General features: G+C 38.5%; 2 protein-coding genes across 2 annotated transcripts in view; one reads left to right on the top strand and one right to left on the bottom strand.

The window, feature by feature from the left end:
• LOC139733293 (dynein heavy chain domain-containing protein 1-like) overlaps positions 1–20,506 on the bottom strand; it is a 146,149-nt gene that overhangs the window by 38,683 nt on the left and 86,960 nt on the right. The window contains exons 57-61 of the mRNA XM_071644130.1: positions 7,920–8,057; positions 6,692–6,807; positions 5,838–5,967; positions 4,196–4,309; positions 1,451–1,531 (exon numbers count right to left, since the gene is read on the bottom strand). Of these exons, the coding sequence (XP_071500231.1) occupies positions 1,451–1,531; positions 4,196–4,309; positions 5,838–5,967; positions 6,692–6,807; positions 7,920–8,057 (579 nt within the window). The remainder of the gene's footprint in view (positions 1–1,450; positions 1,532–4,195; positions 4,310–5,837; positions 5,968–6,691; positions 6,808–7,919; positions 8,058–20,506) is intronic.
• Positions 15,600–18,336, top strand: LOC139733284 (uncharacterized). Its single transcript, XM_071644118.1, has one exon. It carries the CDS (start codon positions 15,638–15,640, stop codon positions 18,269–18,271), a length of 2,634 nt encoding a protein of 877 aa, XP_071500219.1. The 5' UTR covers positions 15,600–15,637; the 3' UTR covers positions 18,272–18,336.

The following is a 20,506-nucleotide window of genomic DNA, read 5'->3' as shown; positions in this document are numbered from 1 at the left end:
TTTTTTCATGTACAGTGTACAAGCCTTTTACCAGTTTGTTAAAATCTTGGGGAAAAAAAATTGTTGTCTACACATAACCATTGAAGCCTTTCTTCACAAACAGGGGTTCTTATTTGTTTTCATTTTCAGTGTTCCAATCACCTAACTGAATATAAATTTTGGCCTCCTGCATTTGGGGCAGATATTTGATGGTACGAGTAAATGGACGCACAGCAAATACATGTATACAATGTACATCAGAATGATGTGGCACTAGGGTTCATCCACACGTTTAACTTTTCAAATATGTATCAGCTTGAGCAAGCAGATGCCATATTTGTCTAGCATTTCAATCACCATTCCAAGACATAAAGTCACACAGCGGCAGATTTTTGAACCAGTGTCTCCACATGAAGGCCACTTGAATCAATTGTACAATACATACCAGCCTATCACTACATCCTCATTCTCACTTTGCATTCTTTTTTTTATTTCTTTACTGCAGATGGCCACATGCTTGCTTTGCATCTACTATGTATTAGAGTTAAGTCATGCAACATTTATTGGGATTAAAGAGAATGGGAAAAATGCAAACAAACCACTCATGGACACATACAACTGTATGTAAGCCACAACGATAGCATTTTTGTGACCTGCGACAATAGGTGTGATAAAAAAAAGAAACTATGGCATCTACACCCACATTCCTTCATGCCTCCAATGGCCCTTGTTTGGGATATTTTTCTTAAAGCTTGCAAATAAAGAGTCTGATATGGGGAATCAGAGTGTGTCTTTGTGCTCAACTGTAGCTTGACTATTAGTAATACACAGAGCATGGCAATAAAAATCTCAGCAGAAATAGCACTGATTCAGATTTTGGTTTGCTCACCCATCCTGAAATACATGTACATGTATGAACTACTGCTATTTTCTTGAACCAATGCCTGTATACGCATAGTTCAGAATATCCCATTGTTTATGCTCGTATACCGGATACTGCCTTGCTTAAAAATTATTTCGGAGTGCCCTTGGTGAAACAAAAGTAGTCAGAACTGTTGGTTGTATAATGCATTTTTAAATTAGTTTTAAAGAAAACAAGTAAAAATACACTCTATATTTAAAGTCATTATACTGCTAAGGAAAAGGTAAGACCGATGTCATAGATCTTGACTTCAAAACTGGAGTCCAAATTCTAAATCATGTCAAGTGATGAAAAGTGATTTTATCCCTCTCCCCTCCCCCTCAATTTCACATCCCCACTCCCTTCCTCCTCACCCCACCATATCCTACTAGTTCAAAAAGACCAAACTTTCCCAAGATACAAGTGTAGCTGCTACTACTGGTGTGTTTCTGGACTTGGGTGTTTGCTATTTTTGTTTATATTCTTTCTAAGAAATTCCTTTCGTGATTATGGCATTTTTTTTCTCCTTCAGCCAGCACACACAGCTGTCAGGGGTCAGGCAATTCTCACCAGTAACTATTGCTGGTATGGAAGGCTGGTCGGTAGTCGCTTCGGGTTTCAGATCAATGGGGACATCCAGGGAGCTCACGGCTGCAGGGTCACAAACGTCGGGTGTTGGTTTAAAAACGCAATCAAGCCGCAAAGTTGGTCGGCCAGCAGCGGAGAGCGGCATTGGTGGTTGCATGGGTGGGCGAAGGTGTAGGTTTGGGGATTTTTTTTTTTAAAGAGCATTAAAGAGCAAATGAATGACAAGAGGAGAAGAAATGGAGAGTTACAAATTTGATAGGAAGCAAAATTAATAAAACAGCAAATGGTAGTACATGTACATGCATGAATGGTAAAAAAAAACTTTCTGTACTCTACTATTAACAGTATTGCACAATTGAAGTATGGGCATGCTTCTACTATACGCCAAAAAATAAAAGGTCATATCTACAAGAGATTGGGCATGTGTTAAACAGTGAGAAAATGTGGATATACATGTAGGCAGTTTAGTTTGTCTGCACTTCAAAGGATCTGAAACCATGATGATATGAATTCATGAGGATAATTAGCTTGATGAAGGAAAAGTGATGCAATGCACAAGAGAGCAAGAGCAAAAATAGTGAAAGAGTTGCACATATCCAGATCACTTTTGATGTATGTATACAAAATGTAGTGTACACGCGTACATCATGACAATTAACTCAATCTTTCAACCTCGTCTGTACATACATGTAAACTGGGCTCGTATTTGCATGAGTGATCCATGTTATGCTTTAAACTATCTTGCTTCCTATTGGTCATTCCTGGACATTGGCAATTATCCTGTACATAAGATCTACATAGTCTTAATGAAGCGACAATATTTCATTTCAAGCATGTCTGTAAACAGAGGATGCATTGGAAAGGGCATTTCAGGTGACTTTTGTGCAATGTTAATCCTGGAAGCAAAAATACACTCAAAATAACATTTTGACGCAATAGCACGATGTATAATTGATATGTCTAATCATTGAAAAAAGAACACACACACACAGAGCTTCATGGTTTCATTCAATATCATTACAGTGTACTTAGCACTCAAATCACACATCAAAATCTGTCATACTTTAATTAACATCAAATTGTCTCATTCAACACATATTAATTGTTAAAAAATCTGCAATTCCACTTTTACACCCACACATTTTACCATCCTTTTCTTAAAGGGGAAGGCTAGTAACTGATCAGTGGGAATCAGTGGAAATGCTGGGAGATTATTGTTCCTATCCTTATGGGATTCATTCAAGAGTTGATTGTATATCTATTGTTGTGTGAAAATGATTTGAATCAGAACGGTCTCATATTCAAGTAATGTGCAGATTAATGCTCCGTCACTGACCAGGGACGCTAACCTGGAAGCATTAAACTGCACATTACTTGAATATGAGACCATTCTGAAGCAAATAATTTTCACACAACAGTAGATATACAATCAACTCTTGAATGAATCCCATAAGGATTGGAACAATCATCTCCCAGCATTTCCACTGATTCCCACTGATCAGTTACTAGCCTTCCCCTTTAAAGTTAATATCATGTTAATTTGCAGAGTTAAAGTTGAATTCCACCACATAAGCTTTCATCATATAAGTTATCAGCTTTTGATAGTAGCAAGGCGATTCCACTGCATGTCCATGTCAATCGATCTAAATAATCACGATTAAATCATCTGTTTCTGGTGGTTAGTAAGTGCGATTTGACCAAATGAAACCATATAGTAATCTCGACGCCTTCTGATCCAAATAGTAACTGAAGATCTACAAAACGTGTATGAATAAGCATGATATGCCCGGTAGTTTTCTTTCTTCAGTGAGAAATTATCACACACAAACCCAACGATAAGAATGTCGTCCTGACGTACAATGTTCTCACACCAGCATATACAATCATGTTCTTTGAATTAGATGTGAACAATGGCACACAAACTCGCATAATATCCAGAGTGACATTAACCATTCAAAAAATGTTAACACATCATATGGTTAAAGGGCAAATTATTCTGATCACATTATCAAACGTTAAACTTCCGTCAAATCACAGTCATTAGATATTGTAATCATAAGATGGGCTGTCTTCATCTCAGAAAATAATTCCTTTCTTTGAAATTTGAATTTGCTAACAAAAAATACACTTGATATACAACTACAATCTGTACCCTAAAACATGTACTTGACGTACACTGTATTTCCATGATAGTACTTATCTCTCTAAAAAAAAAAGAACTTAAAAATGTAATCATTTTAAACTCATAATTTGCTGCACAGTAACAATTTGGTTTAGTACCCACTTACGGGTAACTTGCACCAAAACGTACATTGTACATTTTGTATATTACATGTGTGCACACTTATGAGGTTATAGAAACATGAATCCATCGAATATGTACATTCGTATGTGAATTAACAAATTACATGTATGTAAACCTCAATTTTCATTCTGTGTATTAGGTTATGATATCACAACACTATTACTGTTATAAATTCTCCTGAAATTCAATCTTTTTGTTGAAGATAAAACATGTTCTCATAGCTCCTTGGAAATTGTGAAGTTCATAGTTTTTACCATGATGTTGTTTTGGAGATCCAGACACAAGGTTAAAGTTCAATATAACTTACAGACATTTCTTGTACACTACTCTGAATATCAGTATTGAGACTACAAGTACTTTTAGTTATTGAAGGGTGAAGCAATATGTTCACCACCCACACAACCGAGCAAAGTGGAACAGACCTGATTCAATGCTCATCTCTGATTGGTCATCTAATGCCAGAGGGTCAGCACCACTCACATTGATAGGGGTGCCAGAGTCAGAGCATGGAGGGAGAGGAGTGCCAGAAGCCAAAACTACACTCACAAAGAAGTCCACATGAAAGCACATTGGGGTGAATGGAAGCAGGGAAAAAAATGCATGGAGAGAAAAGCAATCATGCAAGGCAGAAAGGGTGAGATACAGGAAAAGTGTGAAAAGCAAAAATCATCATGAACTTATACAACAAATGAGCAAGAAGTATGCAATACAATGTGAAAAATATACAGGAGCATATTATGATGTATGAATGATCAGATGGATTGCGATCAAGTCAATAAGTTTTAAATAATGGTTGAATAATTCTTCATGCAGCATTTAGAGCATATTATACAAATGAACGAGAGTAGAGAGGAGATGAATAAAGTAAGCAGACATTGAAGGAATCGCATTTTAGACCAAAGCTTGTAGGACTGCACATTGGAAGCTACAATGTATTAACAAACTAAGATTAATAAGAGAGTCTGACGACAGATTTAAAAATTTAGAACTTTCAGACAAAAAAACTAAGTAGGGTGGCAGAAATTCAAAGGACAACAGAGGGACTATCTTCATGTAAGATTTGTTTGTTTGTTTGTTTGTTGTTGTTTTTTTGTGCTGTTGCTGATGCTTATATGACATCATCATCAACGGTCATCGCTGTTGCTGTTGTTAAATCATTGGCTATCGACATGCTGGGCAATGTCTTTGATCATGTCAACCTGCCCTGCTAGAGGCTGAGGAATGAGAAACACCCATCACCACCTGGGAGTAAGAGCATAGAGATGTAGATGAAGACTTCTGAAACTGCTTGGTGCTGATTACATTGCTCCGAGTTGAAAATCCATAGAATTTTAAGAGATAAAACCCAGTCACAGTGAGAAGTTTTGGTGTGCATGTGTGTATGTGTGTCCACCAAAGCAACCCAACACAGTGACTGAGATGAGTGTTTATAGTCCACAAAGTGGGGATCTCATTGGATCACACAACAGCACAATACCCTGACAAGGTACTCAACACACAAGGCACTGTAACAGTAGAGAGCTATAACAAGACTCTATAGCCGACAACAGTCATTATTTGAACTGTGTTTTTGCTCTACTATTTTCTAGCTTGTTTTGGATTTTCTCACTCCTACTTTTTCAACTTTTACACATTTTAGATGAGTTTGCAAGGAATACACAACGTGGAAAAGGCATTGAAGTTCTGTCAACTCAAGAAAGGTGAATGAAACCCTTCTGAAATTGTATAAAAAACAGCTGAAAAGTATATTTGACAACTCTCATAAGAAGAGATACAACTTCCACAAAATGTTCACTTCTGACCTGATTAACATATTCCAGGCATAAACATGCATTTGAATGTTACAAAAATAAGCCATGTATCTGAAAAGTAAGTCATATCATTCATATGTTTCCTTTTTGGTGTGTCTGTGTAGGAGTACCATTATCACATTATGATGCAGTGTGAAACAAATCTTTGGAAGAGAACATTACAGAGAAAGCCCTTCAAATGTCCCCAAGATGAAGAGAAAGAGATAAGGGGCAGCAAATGGTGCATAATACCACAGCCGTTGAGGATAGACACACATACCATCTTGACCAGCTGCATCAGTCACCAAGGTGTTCATGGTGGGGGCGGGAGAGGCAGGAAGGGCGGGGCTGTGAGGAGTGGAGGGCTGTGCTGACTCCTCCCGATCCTGGCTACTGTCCGTCTCCTGTGAGAGGAGGGCAGGAAGGGAGTGATTGATGAGCCAATATTCATTGTCGACTATTAAGGCTTGCAATTAACTGATATACAGATCTGTTTGGAATCTTCTCTTGTTGATTTGATTTGCTATAATACATAATATATATATTCCTATCCACTCCTCTTTCATTCAGTGATGTCTCTCTCTATAAACATGTCTATACAGCATGTAGTTTACCTAATATCAGTCTATCTATCTATTTGTCTATCTACAGTATCTCAGTATCTACCTACTGTATCTATCTACCTACGTACAATGTGTATCTACATTTATCTTGGATCTATATCTACCTATCTACAGCTGTATCTATCTATCTATCAATCTATCTATCTACGTGTATCTATCTATCTGTCTGTCTGTCTAGCTATCTATCTATCTTCTCATCCATCTTTTTATCTATCTATATATCTATCTGTATCTTGTTTATCTATCTACATTGTATATTGTATCTATCTCTCTATATTGTATCGATCTAATCTATCTACATGTAGCTAGTGTATCCATCTTTCTGTCAATCTACTTATTGTATCCTGTGTATATCCATGTAATTATCAGTCTGTCTATCTGCTAACAAGCTTTAGAAAACCTTCTACTTGTGTTCCTATTCTCCTTTGGATAGAAATTAAAACTGCCCATATGTTTAAGCATGCCTTTAAAACATTTTCGCAGGACGGTCTTATGAGTCCCATACCTCAATCTTGTCAGGCATCACGGGCGGAGGGGGTGATGCTTTGCGCCTCTGAGGTGGTCCTGCACAGAAGTGGGCGTCGACCACCTCCTCCAGAGTCCTTCTAAACCAAGCCTGATCTGTGGTCAGGAAAAAACAGGGAGAATGGTGTAAAATGTCACCATTACATCAAAATTGTCAAATGATAGTAATATCAATGATGATTAGATAATAGTAACAATACTGGTACTATTACTACTATTAATGATAGTAATGATAATAAAAATGATGATAATGACAGTTAATCATTATGATAATTAGATCAAGAATAATGATAATGGTAACAATAATTATTAAATCATAGAATGATAATTATGACAATGAAAATAAACTATAATGTAGATTAATCTGAGCTACAAGTTACAGGATTGAAAATATCTTCTAGATAAAGCAAGACTAAATCAGTCAATAAATTTACTAGCAAAGTCTTCAACTTTACATGCTGTGCAGCAAAAAGACACATACAATTGTAATTTCCACTTAGCATGTTTCAGGACTATTCATGTTTGGAACTTTTTAACTTTTTAATCTGAACTGCACTATACAATCCTTGCTTTTAACTTTACTTGACACTTCACTTATCTTTCTTGTCTTATATGTTCAAATCTAACAAAACTCATACTGCCCTGTTTTGTTATATTTCACACTTTTTCACTCAAATATGGGATGAAAATTCACTTTAAACAGAGAGCGCAACACTCATATTCTTTGATAGTTGGTACAAAAAGCACATGAGGCTATGTGAAGAAGCAAGGACAGTATAAAATCATGAATTTGTATTGAAAAGGATGATATAGTTTTAGTTGAGATGGGCAGACTTCACTTCTCCAACTTTCTGTGAGATTATAAGAAACCTCTTGTGAAATACGAAAGACTCAATTCTACGAGGACCATGTAGTTTACTTCAAGAAAACTGGCTTTTAAATGGTTGAGAATATCCAACTAAGGTAGTTATAATAAAAGATAGGACCCACCTTTTATTAGGATCATCTTGTTTTACTCTGCTTTTGTATATCTCAGCCAATTCAAAATTGAATCTCATCAAACAAAGTTTGAATTCCTATACGATATTTATGCTTTCACATTTCATAAGTGATTTTTTAATCATCTGGCAAAAACTTAAAAGCTGAATCATCATCTCAACCAAAACTATACTATCCCTTCAAAGGTTTCATTGCCCAGTCTTCCTCACCTTCGTGGGCCACAATTCTGTCGTAGTACGTCCGGCAGACCTCGTGACACCACAGCCGCACCACAGTCCTCATCATGGGAGGTGGGCCGTCCTTCTGCTGCTTCTTCTCCGTTCTTCCCCGCCGACTCCGGTTGGAGGCTCCTTTACGATCAAGAGAGCAAGAAGAGAGGAAAAGAAATGACGTTCCCAGCTGCTTTCTTTTGGATGGTGCAGTTCCAAATCGAGGAAACTAATTTTGAGGTTGCACAATTTGAGGTATAAGTCCTGAAAATTCACTGATAAGTATTCTTGCTGAAGGAAGAGAAGAAGAAGATGAAAAAAGGAAATCTGCTGGAGAAGGGAGGACAATAAAGGGAGATATTTGACTTCATGTCTGAGGATTAGGGATATTTCATATAAAAAATAGACCAGAGAGAAAGCTCTGAAAGCTGAGAGACAGACATAAAAAAAAGACAGAGAGAGAGGAGAGAGCAATAAAGAGCATACCACTGATAGGAATATCTCACATACAGTTCCCTATGCACACAGTCCCCTCAGAACTATGCTCTTGCAGAGATACAAAACTGAAATATTTCTCCATCATTCTAGGTAAAACCCTCCATTCCATTGAGACATGAATGTAATGTCTTCCTTCTTTTTCCCTGCCCTCACAAATAACTTCAGTCCATTGAATTATTAGAATAATAGTCACTAGTAGCACTGCTTGAAGGTCCTTTAGAAATTTCTCTGTAACAGCAGCCTTTAACATTTTCTCACAAAACGAGGAAACTATCCCATTTCAGGTTAAAGGGGCTGTACAGTACTGGTTGAGGTGGGGATTCATGTTTTTTAAATTCCTAAGTGAGATAATGAGAAACCTCGTATGAAATATGAAAGAGCATGTAATTTTAAGAAGGATTCAACGTTTATTTGAAGAAAATTGGTTTTCAAATGGCTTGGATATCAAAAAAAGTGATAATGATAAAAGACTACAGGCCACAACTTTATTAGGATCTCTTTGTTTCACCTTGTTTTTGGATATCTCGGCCACTTCAAAACCGATTTTCATCAAATAAACTTTTGATACCCCTTAGAATTGTATGCTCTTTGACATCTCATAGAGTGGGTTCTGAATATCTCCCAAAATGTTAAAAGCTAAATCCTCACCTCGACCAGAACTGTACACACCCTTTAACCCTATTTTTATTTAAAATTTCCTTCAATCAACAACGAACCTCACTTCTTAAGACAAAAATTTTGACTATTTGTTGCACCCAGGCTCTGTCCCTCAAAACAGCCATGAAAAAAAAATAAAAATCATCAGGGAAAAGAGCACACTCAGTAAGTCCTCTGTTAAACTACTGTCACTGAATGCAACAGTTTACTAATACAAATTACAATTCATTAAGTTATACTCTGCCTTTAAGGAATTCACTCACAGGCTATTGTATCCACCTTTGAGTACTCAAGGCAATCACTTCAATCAGTACTCATTTCAATCCTTGAAACCACAACGGTCTGCATGCATCAGTCATTGCAATGTTGGGCAAGCCTCTACAAGGTTCCTGGTTGACAGGGATAACCTTGTTCAAAAGGTATGCATGAAATTTGCATATTTCAGTAAACCAGGCCACCCCCGCCCCCACCAGTCCAGTGCTTTTTGTGTATAACATAACACATTTTGACATTTCCTGCATACACATCAATGATTGACAATTAAAATTTCTTAATATTTCTTTGTTTTCACTTTTTGTCTTTACCGAGTGCCCTTACTCTGTAGATTTTTGATTGATTATACTAAAACAAACATCTACAACATTTCCCTGAATTACAGAAAACCTTTAAGTAGTTTACAATGTATCTAAATGTACAAGTCTTAATTTTCAGCACGTAGTCCTATGAAAAAAAAAAACCTCAAATTTTGAATCATTAGAATATGTACAGGATTCCTGACTGCACACAACTAATGGTATTGTAACAAATGGTGCCCACCTTTAGAGTTTAATACCTCTCTTATTTCCCTTGAAGAGTGCAACAGCATAATGCCATTACTCACTCATGCAAAACGCTGACTGACCAATCTCATCTGTCCACGTTTACTGTGCACTGCGCTCAAAACATTGTGCTTGTTAATCTTATTTGTGAGTATAATCATGCCCAATAAAGTACATGTTTGGGTATTTACAGTAAGTAGTTACACAAGATTTTCTGACCACTAACATAACTTGATTCTGTTGTATCTCACTATCACTCTCTGTTGCTCTTCTCCCCTCCCCCTTCTCTCTCTCTATCTATCTACCTCTCTATCTTTCTACCTCTCTCTCTATCTATAATCTACCTCTCTATCTATCTTGTCTACCTCTCTATCTATCTATCTACCTCTCTATCTGTCTATCTACCTCTCTATTTATCTATCAACATCTCTATCTACCTCTCTATATATCTATTTATCTATCTAATAATCTATCTACATCTCTATCTATCCATCTACCTCTCTATCCATCTATCCATCTACCTCTCTATCTATCTATCTATCTACATCTCTATCTATCTATCTACCTCTCTGTCTATCTGTTTATCAACATCTCTATCTACCTTTCTATCTATCTATCTATCTATCTATCTATCTACCTCTCTATTTATCTACATCTCTATCTATCTAACTACCTCTCTATCTACCTCTCTATCTGTTTATCAACATGTCTATCTACCTTTCTATCTATCTACCTCTCTATCTGTTTATCAACATGTCTATCTACCTTTCTATCTATCTATCCATCTATCTACATTGTACCTCTCTATCTATCTATATATCTATCTATCTATTTATCTATATCTATCTATCTATCTATCTATCTACCTCTCTATCTATCTACCTCTCTATCTATCTATCAACCTCTCTATCTACCTCTCTATCTATCTGTTTGTCTATCTACATGTATCTATCTGTCTACTGTATCTACCTTTCTATCTATCTTTCTATCTATCTATCTACATTGTATCTATCTACCTACCTACACTGTGCCTACCTATCTATCTATACTTCTGTATCTATCTATAAATATATCTATCTATCTATCTACCTATCTCTATCTATCTATCTATCTATCTATCTATCTATCTATCTATCTACCTACCTACCTACCTACCTACCTACCTACACTGTACCTACCTATCTACATCTGTATCTATCTATCTATCTATCTATCTTTCTTTCTATCTATCTACACTGTATCTATCACTTTTTGTTGGTTGCTGTCTGCCTATATCCTCTATCAAGTTTAATAACTCCCAATCCATCTATCAACATTTATTTGCTATTTTTTGATTATGAATACCTATCAGTTCCTCATGTGATAAAATCAAACAACTACATGGCAAAGCAATGTGAGCACAAAAAAAAAAAAAAGCAGCTGGTAATGGTGTATACGATCATGCAAGATATGACTTTCTCTCCCACTTTCTGTCCATGAAAGCAGGCACACATTTCAACACACACATGCACACACACGCACAGGCACATTCGCACATGCACATGTACATAAACATACACATTCTCCTTACGCTGACAAATTGTTTCCCATTCTTGCCCATGCATCAATCAACACACTGCCACCTCGAGCTCTATCATCATTTCAAAAAGTTTCCCCCCAAAAAAATATGTATGGTACACCTGTACCATATACACATTATGGAGACTAATTCAACATTTTGCTATTTCAATCTAGTGCAATGAGAGGAACACACTAACTAGTACCAAGCCAATTACCATCTTAAGCCAAGGTTTCAAGTCTTCAGAGAGCTTTGGGGGCACCCCTGGTATCCATTGATGCATGATCACCCAACCATGCCCTATCTTCCTGCCTGCCACACATAATGGGCTTGGGCACAACTGCTGTCAGCTATTTGGATGCACGATTATCATAATAGGCCCTCTACAAGAAGAGGGGGGGGGGGGGAGGTGTGTTTGATGCGGTGAAAAGAAGCTATGCAACCTTGCGTGTGCATGTGTGCGCACCGGAGTACCACTAGCTTTTATCAAAAGAAAGCAAAGAATTAAACCCGGCAGCCAAGGAGTATACTGAGGTGAACTGTATGGCTCATAATACAATGAGTTGACTAGCTGGCCATAGTATTTGGCACTGGTGTGTGAGTCTTCTGCTGGATTCATATGTGCATGAGAGAGGCTTCCTTTCCCTCGCTCTGGCAAAATAAGGACAAGATCCGGCTGTATACCACTACCACTACCAGTCAGGTGCTTTCATCACGGTTTGGATCTCTTTGGCAGATTGGGGTGACAGAATTTTAATTCCACTCGCACTGTGATCCAAAACACTTCACCTGGCCTGGGACAGTAAGGACTCTTGCGGGGGAAAACAGACCAACTATTCTGATGTGGGCGTGAGTGGAACATATGGTGAGATATCTGTGATACTATACGGTCAGCTTATATTTCACTGCACACATGGTGCATTTGTGCTTTGTAGATTTATACTTCAGTAACTCTTTAATAAATCAATATAATAACCCTTCTAGCTACACTGTAGCTATATCAAGAAAACAGCACGGTATGTCACCCATGCCTTAATCTGTACAGTGTATTTATTAACACAGTATGTGTTTGTAGGATAACTCTTCTTTGTGCAAAATAGTCATCCTGTTCTGTCCTTTTTTTTTTTTTTTTTGTAGGAGGTTCCTCCAATGTTGTACTTTAAAAGTATAACATAATGTGTTGGGCCATATGCCATCTATACACTGTGCCTTTTTTCTAGGTTTTGTATGATTTATTGGACCATTTTCCCTTCATATAACTTTTCTATTCCTACTATGATCAATACACAAAATATGATTATATGCTTTTGCTGAGTGTTCTGACTTCAGGCTTTTCCTACATTTTGACACAATTATTGAGCATGATCATACTCGTCTAACATTAAAATGTTGAAGTATGACGGTCCAACAGAATAGAACAGAGTTGCATGATACTCAGATCAATAAATGGAATTAAAAATAAAATGAAGCTGTCATCGCATGCGGCTTGCAGGACGGTGAATGTGCCAATTGTTTCTCTCTGAAAGGTAGCATAATCTCTAAAATGTTGTAGGTCATTAAAGAGCAATGATAGAAGACTTGAGATCATGGTTTATATTGCTGGGAATTAAGGTGTGACCTTTCATTCATTTTCAGTAACCTCAGATATTAACCCGTTGAGGATGGACTGATTTTGCTACAACACGGATTTCCAATAGACACCTGTCCAAGTATACTCGGGACTCGTCCTCAACGGGTTCAAGTAACACACTTGTGTGCAGTGACCTTCAAATATGACAAAAATAGTTTTTATAGAATTATGCCAGCTGTATCTGCCTTTGGTATTCTATCTGCAGTTATTAGGACTGAATTTCAAAGCATCATTCTTTCACAAACTATCTCATGGCATTCAGAAAGAATTACTAAGGACACACACACAAACAAGATTACCATTCACTGATACTTAACATTCTCTGCATGTTTACAGGCAAAACAATGTCATTACAAACCCTGACATTTCATCTGCCTTTTATCTAGCGGACAATGCAAATGTTTGCACACCACCTTGGGAGTCTGCTGTATATTGACATTGCACTCAAAACATATGAACACTCACAGTGTGACTAGCAACAGATGGACATTAGCAAGCCTGGGTATAGATGCCATATGAAGGGTCATGCACAATTCTTGATATTTTATACATTACCCCAGGCTGCAGCGAACAAATTGTATTGCCATTTAAAATCCTAAGCTAAATTCTTGTTTAACTCCAAAAACATTTCTCTCACAGTATTCCCCAGGGCAAGAGGCAAAAAAATGTGTTGTTGCCATTATCAGATACATGACTTTTGTTTTTCATCATGTAGAAATGAAGTGTATTTTATATGAATTATATTGATCTGCAGTCACAAAATTGTGGAAAATGTGTAGTTTCCCTAAAAGTGTTTAAAAAAACCCATGCAACCTGATTCAAGTTACACATTTTAAAGGAGACCCTTTTTAATGATGTCATCAATATGCAAAAATCAATCAGTAAGGTACAAGTATTCTGGTCTTGTACATGCTACAGACCTTCAAAATGTTTTCATGATATGAAACTGTTGATACATTTTCACATTGCATATTACAACATGACAGGTTAAAATTGCTGAAGAGAGAGAGACAACAATTCAATTGATATACCAGTAATATATTAAATCTGTGCTCTGAAGTACGAGAAGTGAAGGATGATATAAAGCTGATGGTTAAATACAGAAAATTACGAGGTAAATTTGAAGCAACTTATTGGATTGTTGACAGACTACAGCTACTGTACAGCCTTGTGAAAATTCATGTTGTGTTTCTGAATCTGTACATGAGACAAATTACTCAGTAGTCGACCCACTCCTTGATGTACAAACACAAGTCTCAATGTGACACACACTCTAAACTGTGCGACCGATGTACCTGCAAAAAGCCGCAAGATCACATGGCCCGGGCTAGGTCTGCACTTAGAACATCGATTACACTACCAGCACTTGTCACAGCTAGTAGAAGCCAAATGAGCCAACTCATGCAGACATTGGTACCACGTATGGAAGAGTGCACATAGAATATAATCACCTCTGCATAATTAGAAGTGGCACACGTGATATATTACATGTACAGTTGGTGTATGTAATGACTTGCATGTCTTGCTTTTTTTCTGCAGTCTCGCATGAGCAGGATTTGGATTTTATGCATCCATGCATGATGTGCACTTGAGCATGGCGCTGTAAAACTAAGCTTTTAAAAGCCATCACACACAAGACAACTATTCAAGCCAAACATACAGTCTTGTGTACATGCCTCTAGTGCACTCTAAAGGGGTGGTATAGTTTTGGTTGAGGTGGGGGATTCGGATTTAAATGTTTTATTGTATAGGAGGTATTCAAAGTTACTGTATTTGCTGAAAATCGGTTTTGAAATGACTGAGTTATCAACAAGAAAAACACACACAAAGTATTAAAAACAAAGAGGCCCTGATAAATGGTGGGTCCCACCTTTTGTTATGATCTCTTTGTTTTGGTTATCTCAGCCATTTCAAAACCAATTTTCATCAAATATTCTGAATTCCTTTTACAATTGTATGCTCTTTCACATTTCATAAGAGGTTTCTCTCACACACAAAAAAGTTGAAAACCTGAAGCCCCATTTCAACCAAAATCATACCATCCCTTTAAGCTACCTCTGCTCATCTCATACTGTACTTTTTGCTTTGGGGCACTTTCTGTCTAAGAGAATACGGTATTGATGGCAGGTTTTTCCTTCCTACATTTTGTATTTTCCTTCCCACTGCTCTATCATACAACAGCAAATTATTTCAGCATGAAGTACATACAAATAGCATGCTGGTGAGTGTACTTTTCACCTCTAAGATAATTGTACAGTGCAGGGTGTGTTACTCTATCCTGTCTCCCTCAATTCACTATTCACCGGTGTCACAGAAATATACAATACTTGAGAAGTAAACACAGTTAAGTGAATACAGCTTAACACTTCACATTGCTGACATATTTTCAAAGATCACAATACAGTCCCCACTGAATAGAAGTTTTGATACCTTGCCACGACTGATTTCATTTCATGCCACATTTGCTAAATGTGTTTGTGTATATCTCCATTGATTTTTTTTTTCTACTGCAGGTAAAAGCAACATGGCGGGTGCAGTGCTGGGAAATGTCTGAGAAATGAATAGCACAGCCAACGACTACAATGGCTCATTCAAGGTTCGCAACAATTTCTTCTGCAATGGCACGGACGACACCAAGAGTCACATAGAGGAGTTCATCAACCGCCACCTCGTGTGCGCTGGGTGCAGGGGGCACTTTCAGACACCCATCTACACCCCAACCCTGCTTCCCTGCCTCCACTCTATCTGCCCTTCTTGTCTTGAGGAAGCCTCCTCTGGGGCCAATCAGACGGGGGAAGGTGTCCACATAGTGTGTCCTACCTGCAAACAGACAGTGCCCTCTGAGCACGGCCTTCTCGGACAGGACGCCGTGCAACTGGACTATCACGCCGACTTCCTCTTTGAGTATCTGGGCTACACCAGAGGGTTGGTGAAGCTCTGTGAGGGCTGCGAGAAGCTGACGACAATTGCTGTTGCCTGCTGCTCTAATTGTGTCAAGCTCCTGTGCAAGGAGTGCCTAGTAAGACATCAGTACACCGTCGGATACAGTCACCAGCACTTCCAGGACGTGAACGACCTGACCGAACAGGACTGGACGGTGTTTCAACGGCAGCAGAAGTTCTGCGTGGTTCATCAGAGTCAGGCCCTGACACTCTACTGCAACGGAGACGATTGCAAACTTCCTGTGTGTCTTTCTTGCTGCAGGAGTGACCACGTGTCAGCTGAGCACAACATTTCAGATTTATCATCGGTTGTTGAACAGCTCAAGGCGGAGCTTGTCGAACTTCTCATCATGAGTGAGAATCAGACCAAGTTATTGGAGAAACTCCTAGAAAACATTGACAGTGTTACTGCCAAGCTGACTACCAATGCTGACGAGGCCACACGCCAGATTAAGGCACTGTTCTCTAGATGCCACAAAGTGCTGTACGAGAGGGAGGCAAAGCTCTTGGAGTCCGTCAAGAATGCACATGAGCGAATGCAGCAGGGTCTCAAGCAGCAGAAGGATGACGCCAAGACCATGTTGGCACATGTTGCAGTCATGTCCGACTGTGCTAATAGCAACAATAATCAAAACAACAAGGTATCCTTGGCAAGAGTGCAGAAGAAATTAGTCAGTTTCTTCCAGGAGGTGGCCAATGGGACTTTTTATCCTCTACCCCTCGCCAATAGCTGTGTGGAGTTCAGTCATACAAACAATGAGGCTCTGACATACTTTGACAGTGCTGTGCGGGATTTGGGAAAGGTGATACAGAGTGATGAAGTGCCTTTCCTGACCCTCGTTCATCTGGAGGAATCCTTTGTATACCAGGAAAACATTGTTTCACTTGAAATGACCAATCTTCAGGGGGAACGCTCAACCCATGGTGGGGCTATGATCACAGCCAAGATGGTGGCTCCTTCAGGAGACAATGTTGAGTGCATAGTTGTGGACAACATGGATGGGTCCTACGTCATTAGATTCTTTCCATCTGATCCCGGTGACCACTTCTTGTATGTTGAGGTTAGTCGGGAGCCTATCAGGGAAAAGCCTATCAAAGTGCCTGTGCATGCACTTGCAACAGAAATCAAAGGTGAGAACACTGATGAGGAATGCTCCATTGAAATATTTGCCAAGGATTGCAATGGGAAGCGCTCCTCTTTGTCAAAGGATCTCAAGTTCAAGGCCGACATTCTTGATCCTCAAAGAGAGCAGCTGAAGCCTGAACTCTACTACTATCCGTACGGTCATCACTGCATTCTGTTCCGTCCTAAGGCTGTTGGTGAGCATAGAGTAGTTATACAACTGAATGACGTTACGCTCAAGTGCTCGCCTGTCATTGTGCCCATTCATCGGATCATCACCTGCAAAGTTGACAAGACCCAGTTCTTCTTGGAGAACATTTCTGGGATGACCGTGACAAATATGGGCAAGATCTTCTTGGCTGACACCATCCAGAACGAAAGAGTGCTTGGTTTCACAGGACATGGCGAATGTTTCATCAAGATCAAAGTGCCCTACAAAGGTGATGCCCTCATATCAAAGGACAGGAAGGACAACCTTGCTCTCTTATTCCCGTATCGACAGGTCATGATCTTTTACAACCAGAAGGGGAAACAGATCAGGTTCTTTGACACTCCACAGGTGGTAAATCCTGTTTCTATTGCTGTGACATCAGCTGATGAAACCCTCATCCTGGAATGCCTCAGTAGTTCTATCCTTGTGTACAATTCTGCAGGAATCCTTCAAACCACTGTGGGTGGTGCCAACCATGCACTATCCCTAGGCTACCCTGTCTCCATGAGCCTCGACTCCAGAGACAACATCTACATCAGCAACAAAACTGGTGGTGCCATCCTCAACCTGACATGGAAAGGAGATTTCCGGAGGGAAATTGCCCTCTCCGACTCTTTCAATCAGATCGGTTCTGTCGACTGCACGCCTGACGGCTACATCCTGATCCACGAGGAAAAGCTCTCCCAGGTGGTGTATGTCATCAGTCGATCCAGCGGCAACGTCTTGAGGTCTGTGAACGTCCATGGCATCGTCGGCTTCTTGGAACACTTGGGAGTCACTCCTGATGGTTGCTTCATCAAGCTAGATCGCAAAACGGGTTGTCTGAGGAAGTATAGGTATGCCTACTACAGCTCAAAAAATGGAACTAGACGGAAAAGTACTCCAGCCGAAGATGTCTTTGAGGTGATAGGATAGAAGCTTAGCAACGGGCAAACAAGAAGTTTGATATACGTGGCTTGTTATCACACTTAGGAGAGGTAGCCAAGAGCATCCGATGCAGGAAATAATTTACAAAGAATTACTTGTAGTGTAAAGCTAAATGTATACCTTCACACGTGGCTGTCTGTGTAAAATGGACTTAACACTCTGCATCAAGATTTCATGAAGTCCAAGAATGGCACATTTCTGTGGTTTAATGATGTATCTTTTTATTGTAACCTTTATTTGTCATTGCTAGTATTACCCCTCCCCCCCCCCCCCCGCCTTTTCATTGTATTTTGCTGAGTTTCTGTTTTTGCAGATGTTGCAAATCAGGTTCTATTCACATATTTAACAACATGTGACCATACTAACTCTTTATTAAACAAAAATATGGCATGCATACTGTATATACATTTCTCTGTTCATACCCATACTCGGTGATCACAAATTTAACCACTGGCAACATTGCTGTAATGTCCCGATTCGAAAAAAAAAAAAAAAAATGGGAGACTCTCCAAATATATACAACTGTGTGAGATATGGCTTATACAATATACAGTAAGACCATGGAGCACAGTTTTTTTTCTTTTTTGGTTTTTTTTTCAGATTGTGACATTATTGGAACAGTGCCTTGAAGAGGCCTAGTGTGTAACGTTACCCTTTATGTTCCCAGGCATATGCTTTGCTTAACTTTGCAAAGCTTTCTCATTCAGCATTTTAATAGCAATCCATCCAAACTTGAGTTAGCGATAGATACATATTTGTAAGCAACCCTATGCAGGTATAGCAATGTGCCTTAATCTAACAGGAAGGCCATGGTGACACCATTGGGATTTGGGGGGGGGGGGTTAAGTAACTCTCTGTTCATTGAAAATAAGCTTTCAGAAATCTGTGGCATTCGTAAAAAGCACAGTAAGGGTTAACCCCCTGGAGTCATCTTTTTAGAACATTACTGACATTCCTGTATATACAAACTGTAGATGGACATGAAAAATGAGAGGGTTTATATCAATATCATGGTGGAGAGCACATACATAATGTAACAACTGATTTGTAGTCATAATATTTTGTGATGCACATTTGAAATGAGACCTTCAACTACAATGTATGCCTTCAAGTAAGCATTCCACACTGATACCAGGGTGAAAACCCTGCTTGCTCAATTGCCCTAGGCAACTAAAACCCAGTGTGGGGCAAGTGACATGAACAGACACTTCCCTGTTCTTTAGGCAGGGACCCATGATTACAAGTGTAGATGGCCAACAATACTGAAAATTCCTGAAGCATTACCTATTTTTGCATACAAAACACCTGAATTTGAGCCAAGTCATAAACAAGTTGTAGTATATACATACACAAAGTTCATCATATCTATATTTTTGTAGAAAATGTGATTTTGAAAGAGGGATATCATGGGATCATTTCATTTCTATTCTTGTTGAAAGTAATAAAACTTGCAACTCATTTGATGGCCTTTGAACATCATATCTTTGGTGCATATAAACTCTTCCATCATATATTTAGTGGGGTATCAGCATACATTTCACTCCAATGGGCTAGTACTTGCTTTTATTGTAAACTTTGTAGAAAACTTTGTAGAAAAGAAAAGTGAAATATTTCTGACTTGTAAAAGAATCTTTCTGTACATTCACCATGTCACAGAGGATCCAAAAAACCAGCAGAGCTGCCTATCTTGTGTAAATACTGGATTATTGTCACTTTAGAAGCAGAAGGTCAGTAGTGCTTACAATGTAAATCACAGAGCTTATACCCTTCTAGCATTTATAAGGACTCTATAAAGGTTTGAAAGTATCATCTTGAATCTACATTCTGTTTACATGCATGTACCTGGATTGTTGAGGAGTATGTGAGAAGTTTATATTATATATGTTTTTATATTTTGACATTGAGATAGCAGAGGAATATTATAAAAGGTGTGCAATGTTTGAGAAGATTCAGCATACACATGGAACACATACATAATTTTGATTGCCTTAAGTCATTTCCTACTAGAGATGAGAGCATGGACAGTATTATGCTGCGAGATCAGCATGAATGAGTGGCTGTTCTCACAATTAATTGTTGATCGTTCAATATGCACTTCTCACGGGCAGTGGTTTGAATCTTGATCATATAACACAGTGCCTAGATTACAGACTTTAACAGCCTTTATTCATAAGAAAAATCAAATTCATAAAATAAAAAATCATGTATTTGCATTGTGGTATT

This window comes from Diadema antillarum, unplaced genomic scaffold (assembly GCF_040938485.1).
Source record: "Diadema antillarum isolate AM-2024a unplaced genomic scaffold, OU_Dant_1.0 seq00000467_RagTag, whole genome shotgun sequence".
NCBI classification, from domain to species: Eukaryota; Metazoa; Echinodermata; class Echinoidea; order Diadematoida; family Diadematidae; genus Diadema; species Diadema antillarum.
The sequence above is the reverse complement of the archived record's forward strand: the minus strand, read 5'-3'. Positions and strand labels throughout refer to the sequence as shown.

Bases quoted from the DNA above. Each gene is read 5' to 3' on its own strand.
- LOC139733284 (XM_071644118.1), top strand. From the start codon at position 15,638: ATGAATAGCACAGCCAACGACTACAATGGCTCATTCAAGGTTCGCAAC.